Source organism: Megalobrama amblycephala, linkage group LG1, assembly GCF_018812025.1.
Source record: "Megalobrama amblycephala isolate DHTTF-2021 linkage group LG1, ASM1881202v1, whole genome shotgun sequence".
Classification (NCBI taxonomy): Eukaryota; Metazoa; Chordata; class Actinopteri; order Cypriniformes; family Xenocyprididae; genus Megalobrama; species Megalobrama amblycephala.
In genome coordinates, this window is record NC_063044.1 from 65,336,359 (window position 1) to 65,359,255 (window position 22,897).

The window sequence follows — 22,897 nt, forward strand, 5'->3', positions numbered from 1 at the left end:
TTAGTTGCTCACAGAGATCCCAATATCAGCTGCTCCTTGAAATTCCTCGGTCACGGTTAAAAAAGATTGCGGTTTCTCAGTTGCTGCTCCAAAGTGGTGGAAGGGTTTACCAATGTCTATCAGATCGTCTACCTCAGTAGACTTATTTAAAACTTGTCTTAAGATGTTGTTTGATGAGGCCTTTGCTTCTTTGTAAGAACCATTAGGTTTGGATTAAAAGTTTATTATTATTATATTATCTTTCTCTTGTTTAAATGGTATTATCTCTTTTCCCCTATCTTATTGTGTTTTATTTTGTATTAATTATATCCTTGTATTTTGTGTTTTATCTAATCCCTTTGAAATTGTACAGCACTTTTGTACACGTTGAGCCTACATTCAGTACGAGTAAAATACTTAAGCACTGTTAAAATAAGATACTTAAGACATTTGCTGAAGTTGTATTGAAATAGTGGCATGTTATAACAACTGAAACTCTTTACAAAAGGGTAGAATCATTATCACTGGGGGAGTTTGGTTGTATTGTTCCCTTCCCTTTTACTCATTTGCTAGAAAGTAATACCTTCAAAACTTCACACTCCAGTCCAGTGGGTGGCGGTAAAACACGCTTGTTTGCCAACCACCATTAAACCTCAGAGGCAGAAGATTAGTTTTCAGCATGATCTCTGGTGTTGTGTTGTATTGACTTTATAACTGTTAGAAATGTACTTTTAGTAGAAAGACACATTTTTGAATCAGGTTAATAAATACCGGTAATATTCCCATCCTCATAGACGTGACTAAGGTTTGAAGCAGGCAGGACTATCTGGAGGAGTATCAACTGAACTGAGATCTGCTGCTGTGAAGATGGTGTTTGTTAAAGAGGAGAGCATAGACTGTAAAAAAAGGAGGAGAGTGAAGAGGACATGAGTGAACCAGAACCCTGGAGAATAAAACACGAGGAACAAGGAGGTTGGTGTCTATTCTTCATTCATATTTAATAACTGTTGTGCTACGTTTAAGCTAGCTAATCTTTAGAGCTGTTTTACTGAAGTCTTGTTATTGCAACCCTGCCCAATGCTGTTCTCCAGACAATGTGTAATATGAAGCATATGAAAACAAATATAGTGAATGTATTCATGTAGGCTGTGCTGTACATTATTAGGAAAAAAGTGTTACAATACAAACATTACATTCTAAACCTAAAAACAACTGATTACTGCCTTGTAAAGCAGAAAATAAAATGACTAAATTAAAAATTATAATAACAAAAACAAAAGCACAACATTTTAACTTTAATAATTACATTCATGGGCTATACCTACAATAACGATTTTTACTGCTTTCAATAATATTACTTGTCTTACATGTATAATTTTAAAACTACAGAGTGTATTCACATGGTTGCCAGGTTGAGAAAAAAAGTAAACACAGCAGATATTTTCATATTGCAGAAGTGTCAAGCTCTGATTGGGGGATTATATCTCTTGACCTCAAGATACCCAGTTTTGTTCCTCTGTGGACCAAATTAAACATTGTTCTAGTCTATATATTAGGACTGCACACTAATAGTCTTGTAAACATTAGTCGACTAGAAGAGGCTTAGTCGACCAAAATTATATTAGTTGGTTTGTTGCAGAAAAAACAACCACCACCTTTTTTGTCCATGAGGGACAGTTCATTAAAGGCAGTTCTGGTAATTACAGTACAGTGCTCATTGTAAATGTAATTTATATTTTAAATGTAAAGGAACATTTTAAACAATATCTCAATGAACACAAAAACAAATTCCAAAATGTTGACAAGACTAAGTTTAATATAACATCTGTTTAATTTATAACATGAAAGTAAGGTTAATAATAAAACTGTATAATTTAATAAAAAATGTGTAATCTAAGTAAGTTATACTCAAATTAGGGTGATGCAAAAATGAGTATACCCCACAACAAAAACTACTACATCTAGGACTTTGTATGGCCCCCATGAGCAGATAATTCAGTAATATTAGGAGTTAATTAAAGTTCATACTCTACACTTTCAAATGACACCTATTGTGTTGATCAAGGCTGTAGTTTTGAAAAATGTTATTACATTTTTTTGTAGATAGGTGGCACCTGCAGTTTAGAGGGACTAGTCAGCACTCATTAAGAGTTGCTCAAAATGGTTGGATGCATTAAAAAGCTTTAAAATGATTTAAAGCTATTTCATTCCTGGGGATTGGTCACTTGTCTGTTGCCTGGCTACCAGTTTCTCTGTAACTGGCTAAGTTCTCTATTTGCAGAGCGATGTAAACAAATTAATAATAAAATTAAAAGAATAATCTGATCATCCTCCATAATGCGGTCGTTATTTACATCTCATATCATCAGTAATCCATTGCTTTAGCAAGACAACGACTGACGCTTTTGTATCACATTTCAAAGAATGGACATTATCAGGCCGTTTTTGCCTCTTGGCTTCTATCTTCAAGTTTCCTACGCCCTGTGAGGCCTTGTGTCAAAAGTGGGAGTGTCTTCCGGTTCAAAGTAAACAAGCTGGACATGACACTCATTTATTCAACAGTTGACAGTCATTCAAGATTTAGCAATCCAAACTTGCAAACTTTTGGCCTTTACTTAACCCTTTAAGACCTGAAGGCTTTTTTAGAGTTTTTTTTTTTTTTTTTTCTCTGAGCGACACACACAAAACTAAGAACTCATAACTCCAAAACTGTAGCAAGGAGAGTCAAAAGGTATCATTTGATAGAATACTTCTTAAATTTTCAGAAAATATAAATTACATTACATTTGGACATTTTCATGCTGAGACACAGTTGATAAAAGACAAAAAATATATATGATTTTTTAAAATACTTTTTCTTTTTTTTATTATTTGACATGGAATAATACGCAATAAGATCAGATAAAAAATTATTTTTTGGTGATGCTCTCCTACATGTAAGCTGCATCTGGTTCATATTTCGTGGTGATAGCATAAAATATAGTTGAATAAATTGTTATTAATTTTTAAATAGATGTTACATCATTCCCTGAGTAATATCTTGTGATCAACGCAATATATTATGTTGCAGTATATTATTCCAACATCAATATTTTAAAAATGTTTTACAATAAAAAATGTTACAGTAACAGTAATTCAATTCAATTCAACTCACATTTATTTGTATAGCGCTTTTCACAATACATATCGTTTCAAAGCAGCTTTACAGAGAATGCATGTCAACATTACAGTTTAAAGAAGAATGCAGTTAGTAATTTATTAATGTCAGGAGTGCACATCAGTCAAGCTGAATCTAACTGATATTTATATTGACATAAAAAGAGAACACATACCTATTCAGTTGCACCTGCTTCCATTTATTTACGATCACAAGAATGCACAAAACAACTCTATTAAGGCTTTTAAGTCCAAAGGCTTACACATTTAGAAATATATTTATAACATACCCTATGTTTACGTCACTTTTCTGAGCATTTCTATTAATTTTCCAATTTTTACAATGATTGCAATCTGAGGACATTTGAGCGATCTCTCGAACTGTTATCCTTTCAGCCAGAGCAACAGAGGGAGCTCATATTGTGAACCATTACACCCCTAATATATAAATATAAGAAGTCAAAGAAGTTGCTGTTTGGATTTTAATGGGCAAATATTTAAGAGTCTATGGATGGATCAGTGATTAGCATTAGCAGTGTTTCTAGCATGTTGACATTGCCAAACTACTGGACTAGCATGGTAATAGCATTTTTAGTCATTTTTGCACATTTGTTTAAACAGGGATTCTTTTGATGTTGTCTATATGTGAAACTTTTCAAAAACGCAAAAGAAAAATGTTTGTTTTTGTTACATTGTTGTCATGTAAACATATCCTAATTAGTACCCAAGCCCTGAAAGGTGAAGGCCCTATTGTTTTTCTAAAGATTATTAGGGCCCAAGCCCTGAAAGGGCGAAGGCCATAGCAACACTCAACAGAAGGTCGGCAATTTAGGGTTGTTTGGAAAATGCATGCTCTGGAATTTGGTATACTCCTCCTAGGGAATTTATCCAAACAGTCAACATGAAGTCAAGACATTGAGGATGTTAAATTGTGAGCAAATTTTTCATATCTCGAACGGTATGGCCATGGTGTTGAAACAAATTTATGGCAAGAAAAGGGAAACGGGCAGTGTTATAGCTTCTGAATACATTGACTGATTTGGATGAAACTTCAGCTGTATGTTCGTTGTAGGAGGCCAGTCACATGGATGTGATTGTGAGTCAAAGTCATAGTGCTACCAACTGGCCGCAGGAAGTGTCACTTTCAAAATGCTTTGAAATCGCCCTCTTATTTTGCTTCAGTCTTAAAAGCATCAGAATAATGTCAAGACACAGCAGATGCACACCTGTAAAAGGATTCTTGATATCTTGAATACGGTTGTCATGGCAACACATTAAATTTTAATATTCATTATGGGGGATTCTAAAGCACTTAGCATGCTTAAAATTGCATGAAATTTGACACACACATCAGAGTTTCTAGCCAGAAGACATGGGCAAAGCCTTAGAAATGGCTGTGGAGGGGGGGACTATATAGCACTAACTGTTGTCTAATGTTGGGGGTTTAGACCCCAGTATACTTCAAAATTAAATCGAAGAATTCAACTGATGCGTCGTCATTCTGAACAAAATCAGGCCAAAAAGAGGTTAATTTTGTGTTTGTTTTGGGAGTTCGAAACGACTTGCCAAAGTGAACTCCAGCTGCAAAACACCTTCGTACTACCTTTGGTCAGTGACGATAACGTAACGCGATAACGCCAAGACTCTGCCTTCTTTCGCATGGAACTCTTCTGACTCATTTCGTCTGTTGCGTTCGTTTAGATACGATTTCTGTGGGTGAAAATATGAACACACTGTGGCTGGATAGCCACTTTATAGTACAAATTGAAGTTGTGCTTCTGATGAAATGAGGCAATGACACTGTTTTTTACTGTAAAGCTTTTAAGAAATCTATTGAATAAAATGCTATGTAAATAAACGTGACGGGACTGGAGTGCTAATTTGCAGAGCTCATGTTAACATACCAATGTTGTTATGATCAGATGCTTTTCTTATGCTTTCTATAAAAAGCATAAGCTGTTTTTGTTACTGAGAAGAAAGTGTACAGCCCATATTTACATATTCATCTAAACGCCGCTCTCAGCAGTGTGGGCGGTGTCAGATGCTCGATTACAGTATATCGCTGCTCACGTAATTCGAACTTTGTTTTACCCATAAACGAAAAACGAAAAAGAACTTTGTTTGAAGTATATCGGGGCCTTTAGTTTTACCTACAGTCACCAAACTCGGTACATATATTGTTCTCACAACTTTCAATTTAGTCATTAGTTCTGACCAACAGGAAGTCAGCTATTTTGGTTTGAATGAAGATTTTATTTATTTATTTATTTTTTTTAAACCAAGTTCTCAAATTTTTACTGCTCCAAAGGCTCTCATACAATTGACACCAAACTTTTCAACATGAAGTCAAGACATTAAGGATGCTACATTGTGGACAGATATTGGATATAGGGCTGTAGCGATACACTAATCTCACGATACGATATGATACACGATATTCAGCTCACGATATGATATATATCACGATATTCAGCCAACGATACGATTCGATACAATTCGATATAAATTGATACACTTACATCATTTTCTGAAAGATTGGGGACAGAGTGATTTTGGTGACATCTTGTGAGTGTTCCATTTACTTGGATTGAATTAACTGAACTAAAAACTAAAAACAATATATGTGCAAGTGCTGGACAAAATGAATCAAAGATGTGTTGAGAAAATTATTTCCATTTATTGAAACAGTGCAAACTGTAGCTTACAAGCATTTGAAAAGTAAATAAAGTGCAGTATTGCAATTAACAATGGAGTTTTCAAAAGTGCAGCAAGTGGCCTGTTCTGAACAGTTTCTTTGACAGCTTTTTAGCTTGACACTGAACATATGATGTAGCCAGTCTAGCCACCAGGTAAGTAAACATAGTACCATGGCTTCTGTACCATCCACTAATACAAGTCACTATTAAGAACAACATTTAACTTAAAACGTACCCGTCTTAGCCGAGCAGTTTAAGGCCTTTAGGCCTACAAGTATGTGAGGTAGCCAGTCTAGCCACAGAAAAGAAAAATAAACCATGGCAGCCAATAATTCAAGTCCACAGGAGCAACATTTAAGCCAACTTAAAATTGTACCCATCTTAGCAGAGTATCTTAAGGACTTAAGTGAACACTAGTAAACAGAAAATCTCCTCTCCACATAACTGCAGACCAAGTGATCTACATTGTCTTCAGATTTTTGTTCAGGAATAGAATCTGATCAACATGCTCTGGGAGAAGTGCACTTCTCTGAGCAGTGATGATGTCTCCGGCGGTGGAAAAGACCCTTTCTGATGAAACGCTAGTGCCAGGGATACAGAGGTACCTTTTAGCAAGTTGTGACAAGAGTGGATACTGATACTGGTGCTCCTTCCACCAGACCAGTGGATCTTCTTTCACTTCCAGGAGATCTGCCTCCTTGTAGCGGGTCATCTGCTCCTTGGCCTCATTCTCTTGGGTATTTGTCTTGGGTCGTGCTGCACCACCACCGTATCGTTCACCAAGAAGGGCAGCCAGTGGACAAGACGGCCTTGGATTCCTGGGTGGAAGACGCTGACCTTTAAATAAATAAACAATAAAAACAAAAACGCATTACTTATAGTACATTCCATAATGCCTACACAGAGGTTCAGACAACACAGTGCACTTCACTGGAAAACAATGGGTGATACTGACCATGATTGCTTTCTTCTTCCATGAATTGCTCTCCTTCATCTACAGCTTCTTCTTCTTCTTTAGATGCCATCCCCTCATCATCAGCACAAGCATTTGCTGTCCACTCTTCATCCACACTCCAAAGTGACTAAATTAAATAAGTCAACATGAAATTAAATTCATGAGCTTTTATTGTATAAACCTTTTAATTATATATTTAATATATGCCTTTAAACCTGTTAACATTATAGTATTTATGCTTTATAAACTATTTAATATTTATCCATTTTAAACTGTTAACGTTGTAGGATTTGTCTTTTGAACTTTGAACAATGCATTATTTAGGCCTATGCTTACTCTCGCCAGGAGATGACGGATACGGATTTAAAGTTGAATGCAAGGCCAAAGGTAAAACCTAGCAGTACCATCTGCCTTACCTCTGATGGCTGCATGCTCAGTCTTGCAGCCTCTACAATCAGTCCATCATAAACTTCCTCTCTTTCATTTTCAGTCACGAAGGGAAGACTTTTGAATCTTGGATCCATCGCTGAACATGCATGGAGAGTTGCCTTGAGGTCAATGTACCTCTTCTGAAGATCCCCAGCCATGGCAGCCTTCATCTCTTTTATGACTGCAGATTCACCTTCGATCGGTTTCAGTCCGTTGATCAGTGTGTCCTGGAGGGGTGCGACGACTGACAGTGTGGGGGTCTTCTCCTTGGACATGTACTGTGTAGCCTCCTTCATGGGCTTCAGCGCGCTGACTACTTCTTCAGCTGTTGTCACGTCTGACTCAGTCAGTGTGCACAGATCCTTCTCGGTCTTCCTGACTTCACTGGAGAGCAGGGCTGCGCAGATGGCCGGTTGTTGCTCTAGGAATCTTTCTAACATGTCATGTGCACTATTCCACCTGTAGTTAAATAAAAGAAAAATATACTTTATTTATAGACCTATAGCGCAATTCACAGCATGGATGCACAGAATGCTGCTTTACATAAATGGCAAAACAAATTAGTAATAAAAAACAAAATATACTATTGAAAAGTATCCACACACTAACCTGGTAACCACATCCGTCATCAGCTTGTGCTCTGGTAGTCGTAGAAGCCTCTGTATCTCTTTCAGCATGTGGTTGGCTGTGGTGCTCCGTCTGAAGAAATTCACAATGTGTCTCACCCTTCCCAGCAGGCGTGCGACTGCTGAGATTTTGAGGGCACGTTGTGCAGCTAGATTTAGTGTGTGAGCATAGCATTTGACATGAAGTGTGAATGCTGCCTACTCAGCTGCGATTGTCATATTTGACGCATTGTCAGTGACGATTACTGGATCCTTTTCTGTGATTCCCCACTCAGCGAGGGCCGTTTTGAGATGTTCTGCCAGGTTGTGTCCGGTGTGACTCTCGGGCATGTCCCTGGTTTGTAAAACATGCGTAACAAGCTCCCATTCCTCCTTGTTGATAAAGTGAGCCGTGATGGTGACATATGCTTCAGTTGTGCGCGAGGTCCAGCCGTCGCACGTCAGGGCAACTCTCTCCGCGCTGGCCAGGGAGGCTTTGACGTGTGCCCTTGTCTGAGCGTACAGCCTGGGAATACAAACCTTGGTGAGGTGTTCGCGGGTTGGAATAGGATACCGGGGCTCCATCGCGTTCACCATGCGTCTAAAGCCGGCGTTTTCCACCACCGAATACGGTCTCAAATCCTGACAAATAAAGTAGGCGATAGACTCTGTGATTTTCTGCAACCTTGGTGAAGCAGATGGAAACTTGTGGGAACAACCACCATCGATGTCCAGCGTGGTTTGTTTTGGGTCACGCGGCCGCAGCTTCTTGGGGTCCTCCGTTAGCATTACCTTGTTCGGGTGGTGACGTTTTAGGTGGGCTCGTAGGTTGGTGGTATTTCCAGAGTATTTCACGTTCGTGTCACACAGCTTGCAAACCGCGATGCTTTTGTCTAAATCGTCGCTTTCTTTCTTCTTTTTAAATCCAAAGTGCTCCCACACATCTGCTTTTAAGCATGAAGGTGCTGGATTTATATTCGCCGCCATTTTCTTGAATCTCCTCACTCTGACTGCGTAAACAGGAAGACGTAGACGTCGGCGTCTGTGTAAAGTTAGTAGTACAGGTAACTTGCTCTACAGCGACACTAGCGGCTGGCTGACCAAATCGCTCTTCCTGCAACGTGAACGGGGGTAAACACGGGGGATTTGAATGGGACTTATGTATCGATACTCGCGGCTTAAAAATCGATACTTTCTTAGGGAAAAAAATATCGATTTATATCGCAGAATCGATAAAATTGCTCAGCCTTAATTGGATATCTCAAATGGTTTGGCTGTGGCGAGGCAATGTATTTATGATGAATTGTTCATTGTAGGAGGCCGATCACATGGATGTGTCTGTTAGTCAAAGTCATAGCACCACCAACTGGCAACAGGGAGTGTCACCTTAAAATGCTTTGAAATCACTCTCTTATTTTTACCCAATTCACTTAAAACTTCACCAGAATAATGTCAAGACATGGCAGATGTCGACCTGTGAAAGGATTCTTGATATCATATATACTGTTGCCATGGCAACACGTCAAACTTTTATAATATTTTTTTGAAAAATCAGGCTTAGAGTTTTTAACTACTCCTCGTAGTGGATTCATGCAATCGGCACCAAACCCAGTCAACATGAAAAAAACACACTGACGATACTAAATTGTGAACAATTGTAGAATATCTTGAGCAGTGTTGTCATGGCAAGGGATTATATTAGTGACAAAAAAGGAAACAGGAAGAGTCTCATATGTAAAATCATTGTTTAATTTAAATTAAATTAAGATTGTATGTTGCCCGCCATGCACAGGTTTCCTTAACCCACTGGGGTGGCGGTGGTTCCGGAGCTTGGTCCCGTCATCGCTGCTTGCAGCTATATTTTCCTTTTATTTCCATTTGTCCCAATTGATTTTCATCATTTTAATGTTTTCATTTTAGGCCTGGTGAAAGTGAAAGAGGAAAGAGAAGATCTGAATGAAGTGGAGGAGAAATATCAGCTTCAGAAAGCTCATGATTTCACCGTTGGAGAAAAACCATTAAGTTCTTCCAAAACTGAAAACAGTTGCTCACAAAGCAGCATTCAAATAACAGAAGTCAAAAAGCTATTCACCTGTTCTCAGTGTGAAAATACTTTCACACGTAAAGGAAGCCTTTTGAATCACATGTTAATTCATACTGGAAAAAGGCCTTTCACATGCTCTCAGTGTGGAAACACTTTCACACGTAAGGACAGCCTTAAGAATCACATGTTAATTCATACTGGAAAAAAGCCTTTCACCTGTTCTCAGTGTGGAAAAACTTTTTCACGTAAAGGAGTCCTTAGGAATCACATGAGAATGCACACTGGAATAAAGCCTTTCACCTGCTCTCAGTGTGGAAACACTTTCAGACGTAAAGAAAACCTTAAGAAGCACATGTTAATTCATACTGGAAAAAAGCCTTTCACCTGCTCTCAGTGTGGAAACACCTTCACACGTAAAGAAAGCCTTATGAATCACATGTTAATTCATACTGGAAAAAAGCCTTTCGCCTGCTTTCAGTGTGGAAACTCTTTTGCACGTAAAGGAATCCTAAAGAATCACATGAAAATTCACACTGGATTAAAGCCTTTTACCTGCTCTAAGTGTGGAAAGTGTTTTACACAGAAAAGACAACTTAATGAGCATGTGCTAATTCACACTTCAGAAAAGCCTTTCAGCTGCCCTCAGTGTGAAAAGACTTTCACACGTAAAGGATACCTTGAGAATCACATGTTAACTCATGCTGGAATAAAGCCTTTCAGCTGCTCTCAGTGTGGAAAGAGTTTTACACAGAAAAGACAACTTAATGATCATTTGCTAATTCACACTTCAGAAAAGTCTTTCACCTGCTCTCAGTGTGGAAACACTTTCACATGTAAAGGAAGCCTTAAGAGTCACATGTTAATTCACACCGGAATAAAACCCTTTGTCTGCTCCCAGTGTGGCAAGGGTTTTACACAGAAAGGACACCTTAAGGATCATTTGGTAATTCACGCTTCAGAAAAGCCTTTTACCTGCCCTCAGTGTGGAAACTCTTTCACACGGAAAGGAAGCCTGAAGAATCACATGTTAATTCATGCTGGAGTAAAGCCTTATTCCTGTTCTCACTGTGGAAAGAGTTTTAGATGTAAAGGACACCTTAAGGATCATTTGGTAAAACACACTTCAGAAAAGCCTTTCACCTGCCCTCAGTGTGGAAACACTTTCACACGTAAAGAAAGCCTTGAGAATCACATGTTAATTCATGCTGGGAAAAAGCCTTTCAGCTGCTCTCATTGTGGAAAGAGTTTCACCTGTATACAAGGATTTAATAGTCACATGAGAATTCACACTGAACAAATGCGTTACACATGTCATCTGTGTGAGAAGAGATTTAAATGGAACACGAGTCTCAGAGCTCATCTTCGCCATTCTCACCCTGCAGTAATGCAGTTTAAAGGAGCAGTAAGCGATTTCGGAGGAACACTGTTGAAAGTGGATCAGACCGAGCAGCACAACACACTTGTAGCCAATCAGCAGTAGAGGGCGTGTCCACTCATGATGGGGGAGGACAGAGAAGGTGTGATCCATTTGACCATAAGTGGACTGCAAAGTGGACTTTGCAGGGTATTTTGCCATCTTAAGTGTGATTCCAGTCGGTAGGGAGCGAACATGTTCAGTTCGAAAGGCACTTACGAATGCGTTTTAAGTATTCATAAATTTTGTTATTATACAAACTAAAGTATTTATGAATTGTTATGCTGAAAAGTTACATTTGCATATTCTCTTGTATGAATAGGCATGATTAAATAAAAGTGTTGAGAAGCAGCTCTCAGTTTTTATTTTACTTTACCTCAGGTTTGTTTACTATGCAGCTGCTTGTGGAAAAGAAAGCACATGAGATGAGACCATAGACTAAAAAAAAAATGGGCAATGCACCTTCACTCTCTTCCATTGTAGTAAGTGAAGCCGCTAGTGTTCCAATATGGCGCTGACATCTTGAGTCTTGAGTCTGCGCAGAAGTTAACTTGGAGCCAGAGTCTGCGCAATAGTGAGCACGAAGTGGAGCCACAAAATCACACTCCTGCATAATATATTTCACTGCAGAACAAATCATTGTGTCGGTGTGAAATAAAGCGTTATGGAAATGTAGAAATTAAAGTTAAAGCTCCAATCTCCTCCCAAAGATCCAGAAAAAAGTCTATTGGTGCTTCGGTGACTAAATTGCTCAGAGAAGCTGTCAATCTCAGCTGTCAATCATGACGTCAAAACCCACGTTTTTATAGCATCAAATATCGAACTAAAACCAAATTTATTTAAAGAATGAACACTTAGATAACATCAGCATGATAAAAAAACAGCTTAAATTGACAGAAACCATCTTTGGGAATTGAGATGGTGTAAAACCATGTAATTTGATTGTTTCGTTTATCTCGCATCCCATTACATTATGCAGAGGTTGCATTATTTCTGCTCCACATGTGAGTAATATTGGTTTCACAAATCCAAGATATGTTTTTGTTGTAATGTTAGCTCTTGTGTCATTATCCCCTGCTTTTACAGAAAAGGCTTAAAGGTGCCCTAGAATTATATTGAATTTATCTTGGCATAGTTAAATAACAAGAGTTCAGTACATGGAAATGACATACAGTGAGTCTCAAACTCCATTGTTTCCTCCTTCTTATGTAAATCTCATTTGTTTAAAAGACCTCCGAAGAACAGGCGAATCTCAACATAACACAGACTGTTACGTAACAGTTAATATGTACGCCCCCAATATTTGCATATGGCAGCCCATGTTCAAGCCATTACACAAGGGCAGCCAGTTTTAACGTCTGGATCTGTGCACAGCTGAATCATCAGACTAGGTAAGCAAGCAAGAACAATAGCGAAAAATGGCAGATGGAGCAATAATAACTGACATGATCCATGATATCATGATATTTTTAGTGATATTTGTAAATTGTCTCTCTAAATGTTTCGTTAGCATGTTGCTAATGTACTGTTAAATGTGGTTAAAGTTACCATCGTTTCTTACTGTATTCACAGAGACAAGAGCTGTCGTTATTTATATTATTAAACACTTGCAGTCTGTAAAATTCATAAACACAACTTCATTCTTTATAAATCTCTCCAACAGTGTGTAATGTTAGCTTTAGCCACGTAGCAAAACCTCAAACTCATTCAGAATCAAATGTAATCATCCAAATAAACACTGTACTTACGCAATTAGACATGCTGCATGATGAACACTTTGTAAAGATCCATTTTGAGGGTTATATTAGCTGTGTGAACTTTGTTTATGCTGGTTAAGGCAAGCACAAGCTCTGGGGGAGGGGAGAACGAGATAAAGGGGTCGCGCACTGAATCTGTGCATATATAATTATGGCTCAAAATAGGCAGTTAAAAAAATGTATAGAAAAAAATCTATGGGGTATTTTGAGCTGAAACTTCACAGACACATTCAGGGGACACCTTAGACTTATATTACATCTTTTAAAAAGACGTTCTACGGCACCTTTAAGCTAGTCCTAGACTAAAATGCATGTTTGAGCTGTTTTAACTGAAAGCATCTTGAACTGACATATTTTAAAATATGTCAGTGCCATTGTTTTGTCTCAAAATGCACACCAGTGTTTTTTTTTGTTTTTTTTCCTAGTGTATGTTTATAAAAGCTACATAAATACCCTAATTGAATCTAATTGCTTAGGCTAAGCCTTATCTGTGAAACTGGGCCTAAAATTAATTAAGTTTTAATTTATAAACTCGTGTTCTATTCTTAATCATCTAAATCTCCTGTTCAGTTTCAGATTACTCTCTTTATGGATGCTTTTGATTTTTTCACAGTGATGTTTTTCGATTTAATCAGAACTGGTTTATCTGGATCAGCTGCTGTTCAACTGAACTCTTTCTCAGCAGAAGGAAGAAAATAAAACAGGAATAAATATATTGACTTCATGCACCAGATTGTTCACTTACAGACTTTTAATTCTGATGATCCAGACAGATGATCATAATTTCAACTGATCATGGACCTGCTTCTGATTATTTTTGTGGCTGTAATTCCAGTTGTAGCTAATGGTATGTACATTGTTTTCTCTATTCACGCTGATTCTAAAGGCAAGGCACAATTTAAATCTCTGCAAACTTACAGTATCAGTCAAAGGTTTGACTAAATGTATGTTGCTCATGATCTTAAATATCTCTTTGCTTTGAAAGCTTGAAATGAGTGTTTGTATGAATATATTTACAAAACAATACATTTTCTTTTCTAAATGTTTGATTTGGACGATGGTGAAGGAAAAGCCCATGTTCCTGCTTCAAGCTTTTAAAAATCAACGTGTGTTGTGTTATAATCAGTAAATATTAAAAGCAGCTTTAGATAAATCTCTCCTGCTTTACCCGTAACATTTTTAGCATGTTTCTTCTTGATGTGTTCTGCTTCAGTAGTTTTGTTGGCTGAATTAATAGATGATTTCGATCCACAGCTCTTATTCTGATTCATACTTGTTTCTGATATTTATGAAGATTTTCTTTAGTTTCCATTCATTGTGTTTCTCACATGCAGGTGGTTAAACCAGATTTTGCTTTTGTCATAATGTAGGTTTCAGCAAACATGAACAGCAAACACAACTGTGGTCGGGTTAATCAGTTTCGGATGTTGCTATTACTGTGATACATTTTGTTTTACTCAGATTATATTTCCTGGTTACCTGGTTTGAGAATATTTTAAACATTGCTTTCTTAAAGAAAGCGAAAGCAGCTTGTCTCTAGATTTGAAGAAGCACCGACATAAATACTTGTTCATTTCAATAAGAATGATTATAATGATCTCTGTTAGAATATGATTGCATTAAAATAACTACAAAACAAGCTTTATTTTCTCTCTTTCTGTTTGTTTTTAGGCTTCACTGTGAAAAGTCACTCTGGTCCTCTTCTAGTATCAGGATCAAGTCGTTCCATATTTGCGTCTGTGGGAGAGGACGTCACTCTGAGCTGCTCTGTCGACTCTCACATCACACCTGAACACATTGAAGAGGTTTCATGGAAGAAAACAGATGATATTCTGGTTCTGCTCTACCAAAACAATGAGACTTTTCCAGATTCATCAGATGAGCGATACAGAGACAGAGTTGAGTTCTTCACTGATGAAATCCCCAAAGGAAATTTCTCTCTCAGACTGAAGAGTGTCAGAACTGAGGATAAAGGAGTTTACATGTGTCAAGTGTTTGCTGGAGGACTTTCAGCCAATGCAACTGTAGTACTGGAGCAACTGGGTGAGTAACTGATAAGTGGTTGTGAAAAATATAGTCATTGGGGCTTATATTTGCACTAATAAACTATATTCACTATTTGACAATGCACCTGATAACTCTTATGTTCAGTAACTATTGTCTGTGCTTCACAGGTTTCTCTTTTTCACACATAATGGTGTTGATTCTCTGTATTTTTGGATCTGGATCTGCAGTTCTGCTCTGTTGTCTGATCTACTGCAAATCACCAAATAAAGGTACAAATGTTTTATATATTGTAGTTCATTTGGAACTTGAAGAATAAGACATGTTTTCAGTACAGTACAGATATGTCATTAACTGATAAACACATAAACATCTTTGCTAGCAGTTAATTTAGGCTTCTGTCACAAATATCCAGACCATTACAATTATCATGATACATAGTTGCTGGTTTGAACTTCTCCTTACTACAGACATTAATGTTATCATTAACATTTCCAGTCTGCAAGTATTAGAGGTTGGTATCTCACTAAGAGGGGCAATCATGAGCATCATTATAAATAATGTAATGACAAACGAGACACCTCTTGTAAAAGAGCCCTCAAGGACATGCATGAATGAATGACTCATGAAAAAATTCCATATGGCATTTGTGACTCATTACTGCATTAGGCTTTCTCTTATCATAGTGCTCACGCATTGAGCATGACTTAGTAGTACTAATTAGGTCAGGTGAACAGCCACACTGAGAAGATCCCTCTTGAAATGATTCCCAGTGTTTCAGTGCATTTGGATCAGTCAAAATCACAACAGACAAATGTACCAAAGCATATCCAGTCAGGAAGCAAATACATTGACAAGCCAGAGTCAAAGCTTTTATCATACACACAGAGTCCAGTGTGCAAAATACAATTATGTTCTTCATGAAACTTTCAGACAACTTACATTTGTGCAGCATAGCAGCAGAAAGACACATTGTAACACCTAACTTTTTGATGCTACATCATTTTTGAGGGACCACACAGACTGCTACATTTCAATGACCCATGTGTATTCAATGCATATTGTGAGCAATACATCAGCATCAACAAGTCTATTCCAGCACCACAGTCTAGGAAACACCATCAGTTGGAAAGTCCATCAGTTCATAGATACAGCAATAAGTAGTATCTGGCCCCAGATAGATCAGTCTTCAAAGGTGAATGTGTGAGACAAAAGTCCTTAAGTGAAGTGATAAAAAATCCATATCAGCAAACGATTCATCAGTTGTTGACCATAGCTAATGAGATGGTTAGCAGACGGTTGTTGGATGAACGAAGTCCCTTTGGTCTAGGTCCTGTTTGCTGATCCTCCCACACAAGAAATTCTCTGCATATAAAACAAACAATAAACAAACATGTGTCCGATGCTAAGCCCCAACAAAATCATATTTACAAACCCTACGTACATACATATAGAATAGGAACAAGTTGTTCCTCAAATCAGGGCACCAACAAAGGACAGCAAACAGAGGTGAGAAGACATCCCATGTGCTTAGCACACTACTTCCTGCCCAATACTTCTTCTCTACCCCTTTTAGGCAGTCAGCCAACTCAGACTACAGATCGCTCCCTACTGATTGGGTTAGCTATAACATTAGGAAAGCTACTGGGAACTAATGTGACAAAGAACTGTTACAACATAACATTCTGTTCATATCAGCAATATGCTTCTCTTTTTCCTAAATGTTACAGTATGTGCATTATTTTTCCTCAGGGTCTTTCACACTAGGAATTATGTCTTTTGATTTTCAGGGATGATTCAACCATTTGTTCCTCTCGGTTCTTCAGTGATTCTGCCCTGTTTTGCTAAGAAACACTTATTAAAGGAAAATCTGAAGGTGGAATGGAGAAGAACAGACACTAAAGCTCTGGTTCATCTGTATCAAGATGGAGAGAGTCGACCAGAGAAACAGCACAAAGACTATCATGATAGAGTTCATTTCTTTACTGATGAGATTCAACATGGAAACTTCTCCCTCCAACTGGACAGTCTGAGCACTGTAGATGACGGAGAATACACATGTAAAGTTTACGAAAAACAGGATTGTGTGTATTCAACTAAAATAATTTTGGAACTTGGTAAGTGAAAGTATGAAATGGTATATAACTGAATATACTATTATAGTTTTAACAAATACATTCTTTACAGGTCATCCAATATTTTATATCTTTAACACACTCTGTCAACTTAGATAATTTAAAGATTTCATCTTGTCATGATGAAATATGTAACTATATCATCGTGGAAGCTAATTCCATGTTTTCTTATAATATTACCAAATGGCAGAATGTATATTGAAAATAGCAGAGGGCCTAACACAGATCCTTGTAGCACTACTTAATTTACTGATGTTGTCTTAAATTTTTCCGTGTTTAAATAGACAAAATGATAACCATCTGATACTGTAGGTTCAATCTAAACCACTTGAATGGCTGTCCCTGAATACCAGTGTAACTTTTTTAGTCAATCTAAGAGTATTTTATGATCGAACTCAGCACTAAGCACTAATTATTCAGTTTGAATAAAGACAAAAACAGAAGAAATGTTCATTTTCAGCACATGCAACCAAAATGAGATAACTGATGTACAAATAATTGAATATTGATAAAATAATAATTAAATAGTGAGTGCAAAACATTTAACCTGTTAACAGGTTGAAGCTTTTATTAAGTTTGATGGATGTGTTATTGTTTTTTTTCCCTCTGTAGAGTGTGATCGCTCGTCATCTATTCCAGGTAAGTAAAACGAAAAAAAATGGAAAAGAAAACTGATCCTAACCAATACATTACTTTTATTTTAAGTATTATATTTACAGTATTTCAAGTATGTGCCACTCTTCCGCTAATACACTCTCTAGCGGTGCAGTTACAGCTTTACATTGCTTGATAATATGAATCTTTTTAGATGGATACCAAGGCTTTTTAGCTCACACAGAATCAGCTATCTGTAATAAAATTTGTTTGCTGGCTTCCATGGCTGCAGCGCACTGAGTTTTCTGCTAACTGGCAACCCAGGGTGGCGAAATATTACTGGGTAAAATGGCAGTGGGTGGGATCACACAGACCAAAACAGAAATAGACATCCAGGCCTGGAGTGGATGCTTCAATTTATAATATACTGGCTTTAGTAGTGTTTTCGGAGAAGTCTGTATTTCATCTAAGCATTTTACATAAATCTCTGCAAACATATTATACCATTAATTTTATTCTTAATTTAAAATATATATATAAATATTGCATGTTCAATAATGCTCAAAACGACTGTAAAAGTATAAAGAAACAATAAAAATGGTAATAAAGATGGAAAATATTGTATGAGATGGATTACTTCATCTCTTTTATAGAGAAAGGAGTTGTCATAAAACTAGCTATAATAAAGACATCTACACATACTGACAGAATGTCTTTTATTCTGTGTAATCAGGGCTGTTTTGTATATCCCCTTATTGGACACACCCAATTCAGGACCTGCGGTCTCTACTAATAAGTTGATGACCTGAAACGGGTGTGTTAGACGATGCCACTAAAATGTAGATGAAGGCTAAACAAAATTAACACTGTTAGTGTGAAAATACCCATGATGCATCTGGATCACAATTCTGCTTTGCTAGTTTTCTGATTCCCACAAAAACAAAGGCAGCAGAAGATACGTGAAAAAATAGAAAAATGTTCTTATTTAGTACAATATATTGAATTTTTTTTGTAAACAATAATACAATTTTCCAACTAATCAGCTGGTAATTTCTTTAAATAGTGTGCATTATACAGAAATACAGTAATTTTATTTTGTCTCTAGATATGATCTCTATGTTTCATATTATAAAAAAAAAAAATGTTTTTTAGGGTTTACTGTGCATTGTCCCTTTGGTCATCTGGTCATCTCTCTGGGATCTTCAGTGGTTTTGCCCTGTTATTGTAATAAACACTTACCATTAGAAAATCTGAAGGTGGAATGGAGAAGAACAGACTCAGAGACTCTGGTTCATCAGTATCAAGATGGTGAGAGTCGAGCAGAGGCCCAGCAGCAGGAGGATTATCATGATAGAGCTCATTTCTTTACTGATCAGATTCAACAAGGAAACTTCTCCCTCCGTCTGGACGATCTGAGAGCTGAAGATAAGGGAGAATACACATGTAAAGTTTACAGCAAACAGACATTTGTGTTTTCAACTGAAACTTATTTGGAAGTGGGACTACTTGGTAAGTGAACGCGTACAAAATGTGATTTGTGTGTGTGCGTGTGTGGTGAGGAAAACAGCTTATAAAGTTTTTCTTTTTTGATGTAAAAATGCAGAATAATGTTTCGTGTAAGATTCATGTTTAGGGGATGAAAGTACGTTTTTACAGTATAAAAATCATTATGTGTGTTGAGAGTCCTTATAAAACAGAAAAACCTCAGCATGGGACATGTAGAGAGAGGTCACTCACCAATGAAGACAGACTGACTCCTGCATTTATTTTATGCTTGGGTTTGTCTGTGTGTTTGTCTATGCCAACATATGCCACTGAAATAACACAAGACTATTGGAGACAGTTGAACAACATAAGCTCTGGTAGTGTAAACATTCCCAAATACCCACAATGCATCTGTATCTGCTCTGCTGTCTGTCTAGTTAAAGGTATATGAAATTTAGGACAATACCTGAAAAGTATCTGAAGTAAAAAATACGGAAAATATTCTCATTGTGTTAATGTACGTTAAGTCTTTCAAACAGTAAAAATACATTTTTAAGCAATTAAAATTAAGCTTATTAAGAATATTATTATTAATGAGATACAACCTATATTCCGGAAATGTTGGGACGTTTTTTTTTTTTTTTTTTTTAATAAAATGAAAACTAAAAGACTCTTAAACCTCATGAGCCAATATTTTATTCACAATAGAACATAGATAACATAACAAATGTTTAAATTGAGAAATTGTACAATTTTACGCACAGAATGAGCACATTTCAAATTTGATGCCTGCTACAGGTCTCAAAATAGTTGCTACAGGAGCATCTTTACCATGGTGTAGCATCTCCTCTTCTTTTCAAAACAGTGTGAAAGTGTCTGGCCATCAAGGTTATGAGTGTCTGGAGTTCTGGTGATGAAATTTGGTCCCATTCTTGCCTGATATAGGTTTCCAGCTGCTGAAGAGTTCATGGTTGTCTTTGATGTATTTTTCGTTTAATGTTGCTCTAAAACCTTTATATACCTTTCAGCATGCTGGCTTTTGAACTGAATGCCGATAACACGCTGGAAGGACTCCCTCCTCTTTAGCCTGGAGGACACGGTGTCCGTGATTTCCAACAAGAATATCAAATTTGGACTCGTCTGACCATAAAACACTTTTCCACTTTGAAACAGTCCATTTTAAATGAGCCTTGGCCCACAGGACACGACGGTGCTTCTGGACCATGTTCACATATGGCTTCCTTTTTGCATGATAGAGCTTTAGTTGGCATCTGCAGATGGCACGGCAGATTGTGTTTACTGACAGTGGTTTCTGGAAGTATTTCAGGGCCCATTTAGTAACGTCCTTGACACAGTTATGCTGATGAGTGATGCAGTGTCGTCTGAGGACCCGAAGATCACAGGCATCCAATAAAGGTTTTCAGCCTTGTCCTTTACACACAGAGATTTCTCCAGTTTCTCTGAATCTTTTGATGATGTTATGCACTGTAGATGATGAGCCTTTGCAAAGCCTTTGCAATTTGACGTTGAGGAACAATCTTTGAGAACAATCCGCAATCTTTTTCCACACTCTTTCACAGCTCTGCCCATCTTTACTTCTGATGCTGCGTTCACAACGAACGCGTCTGGGGCGTCTGATTTACATGTTAAGTCAATGTAAAAGCGCGTCTAGTCATCCTGCGGCGCGAATCAAGTGTATAGCGCGGCGCGGCGCAAATTGAGCGTTCACGCGCCTGACGCCCTAGACGCCCGAGTTGAAAAATCTGAACTTTGGCGTAAATTCGCGGCGCGTTAACCAATCAGGGACTCTGCTTTGGTAATGTGTTTATGACGTGATCAGCGGTGGAGACCAGAACAAAGATAATAGTCGCTGTGTGTGGCCACCCTTAACTCTATGATGTGTCATCATATTTTTATAGAGACAGGAATAAAAAGGACCTTGCCTGGAAGAGGATAAGCGAAGAAATCGGACAATCTGGTTAGTTGTAAAACGCATTGCATGATTTTAGCCGTTGATCATAGCCCACCTGCTCACTAGCAAAAGCCGCCGGCATAACAGAGTTAAATTGCCGCTACTAGTTTCCAACCTACGAGATGATGTGTTTATTCAGAGGATCTGTGCAGAAAGACATGGAAGCCCCTCCCATGACGCGAATTCGCGTCTGAACACACTTTGTTTAGACGCGCGAATTGAGCGAATTTTACGCGCGTCTGAAGCGTCTGACTTCAAAATGTTCAAGCATCCAACTAGACGCGTCTGACGCGAATTTGACGCCCCAAACGCGTTCGGTGTGAACGCAGCATGAGAGACTCTGCCTCACTAAGACATCCCTTTTATAGCTATTCATGTTATAGACCTGATATCAATTAATTTAATTAGTTGCTACTTGCTAGATGTTCTCACAGCTAAATCTTTTCAAAATTTCTTGGTTTTTCAGCCATTTGTTGCCCCTGTTCCAACTTTTTTTGAGACCTGTAGCAGGCATCAAATTTGAAATTAGCTCATTTTATGCATAAAATTGTAAAATTTCTCAGTTTAAACATTTATGTTATCTATGTTCTATTATAAATAAAATATTGGCTCATGTGATTTGAAAGTCTTTTAGTTTTCATTTTATTCAAATTTAAAAAACGTCCCATCTTTTACGGAATTCGGGTTGTATATTATTATTGCATATTTAAAATTATTACTACAAATTTCATTCAAACGTAATTATTTTGTATTTTCTCTCTAGATTCATTTTTCCATCTTCAGATGTTATTAGTCGTCTGTCCAAATATGATCATGTGCTTTGCTTTTGTCTTGTGGGGTGTTTCTGAAGGTGAGTGTTTCTATTGGTTAATGTTTTATATTCATTCTCATATTTTTCTGATAAAATCTTGTATAGTCTTATCTGCTATATTTTTCATTTTGTTTGGTTTTTATTTCATTGTATTTATGCAACTCTTGTACATCTTGTAATTCAGTTCTTTCTATGAAAATATCTTCACCTGCTGGCATGACATTAAAATCTGTACTACTACTACTACTACTACTTTAACTTTTACTTCTAAATTACTACTAAATTCAATTGCGAGGTTGAATTTCTTTGTTCAAATAATGACAGTCACACTCCTTTAGCCACCTATGAGTTTATAAATACAGTTATAGCTAAATACAAATATAGTTCTCATGATAAATTTCTGTTTGTGTTTCAGGATCTGTGAATGAGTCTGTCTCATGTTGTGCTCTTTATTTTCTGAGACCACTCTTGTTGCTTTGGGCAGCTCCTTATATCACCAACTTTACAGGTAATGATTATTCATTAGGTCAGAGGTCTGAAAATGAATTATAATGCCCAGATGTTCATTATTTAATCTTTGTGTGAGTGATTTACCAAAAGAAAGATGTTTTCAGCTTTTTATTTTAAATTGTGTATTAGTGTTTCAGTATGTTGATGTTGTGTATATTCTGATTGTAATCATTAAATATTTTCTGTTTTGCAGGCAACATTAAAACACTGATTCTGAAATACAGTTATGTTGCAGAATATGTTGTTCTCTCAGCTGTTGTTTATTTAGGTAAACATACATATGTCAATCAACCCTTATTATCACAAATACATTAGAATGTACATTAACAGAAAAAAAATTGTGCTTTTTAG

General features: G+C 37.2%; 3 protein-coding genes across 3 annotated transcripts in view; 2 read left to right on the plus strand and 1 right to left on the minus strand.

Moving 5' to 3' along the window:
* The window catches only part of LOC125279979 (gastrula zinc finger protein XlCGF57.1-like), a 34,655-nt gene extending 22,468 nt beyond the window's left edge, over nt 1-12,187 (plus strand). The window contains exon 2 of the mRNA XM_048210235.1: nt 9,741-12,187. Coding sequence (XP_048066192.1) covers nt 9,741-11,344 — 1,604 coding nt within the window. The 3' untranslated portion in view covers nt 11,345-12,187. The remainder of the gene's footprint in view (nt 1-9,740) is intronic.
* The window catches only part of LOC125279969, a 28,540-nt gene continuing 6,271 nt past the window's right edge, over nt 629-22,897 (plus strand). Inside the window, exons 1-10 of the mRNA XM_048210218.1 lie at nt 629-951; nt 13,649-13,882; nt 14,707-15,078; nt 15,210-15,311; nt 16,830-17,156; nt 17,787-17,813; nt 18,921-19,277; nt 21,989-22,075; nt 22,452-22,544; nt 22,740-22,814. Of these exons, the coding sequence (XP_048066175.1) occupies nt 13,831-13,882; nt 14,707-15,078; nt 15,210-15,311; nt 16,830-17,156; nt 17,787-17,813; nt 18,921-19,277; nt 21,989-22,075; nt 22,452-22,544; nt 22,740-22,814 (1,492 nt within the window). The 5' untranslated portion in view covers nt 629-951; nt 13,649-13,830. The remainder of the gene's footprint in view (nt 952-13,648; nt 13,883-14,706; nt 15,079-15,209; nt 15,312-16,829; nt 17,157-17,786; nt 17,814-18,920; nt 19,278-21,988; nt 22,076-22,451; nt 22,545-22,739; nt 22,815-22,897) is intronic.
* Nucleotides 5,175-8,363, minus strand: LOC125279994 (E3 SUMO-protein ligase ZBED1-like). Its single transcript, XM_048210291.1, has 3 exons — nt 7,825-8,363; nt 7,203-7,674; nt 5,175-6,913 (listed from the first exon to the last, which is right to left on the minus strand). Exons 1-3 carry the CDS (start codon nt 7,890-7,892, stop codon nt 6,740-6,742), a joined length of 714 nt encoding a protein of 237 aa, XP_048066248.1. The 5' UTR covers nt 7,893-8,363; the 3' UTR covers nt 5,175-6,739.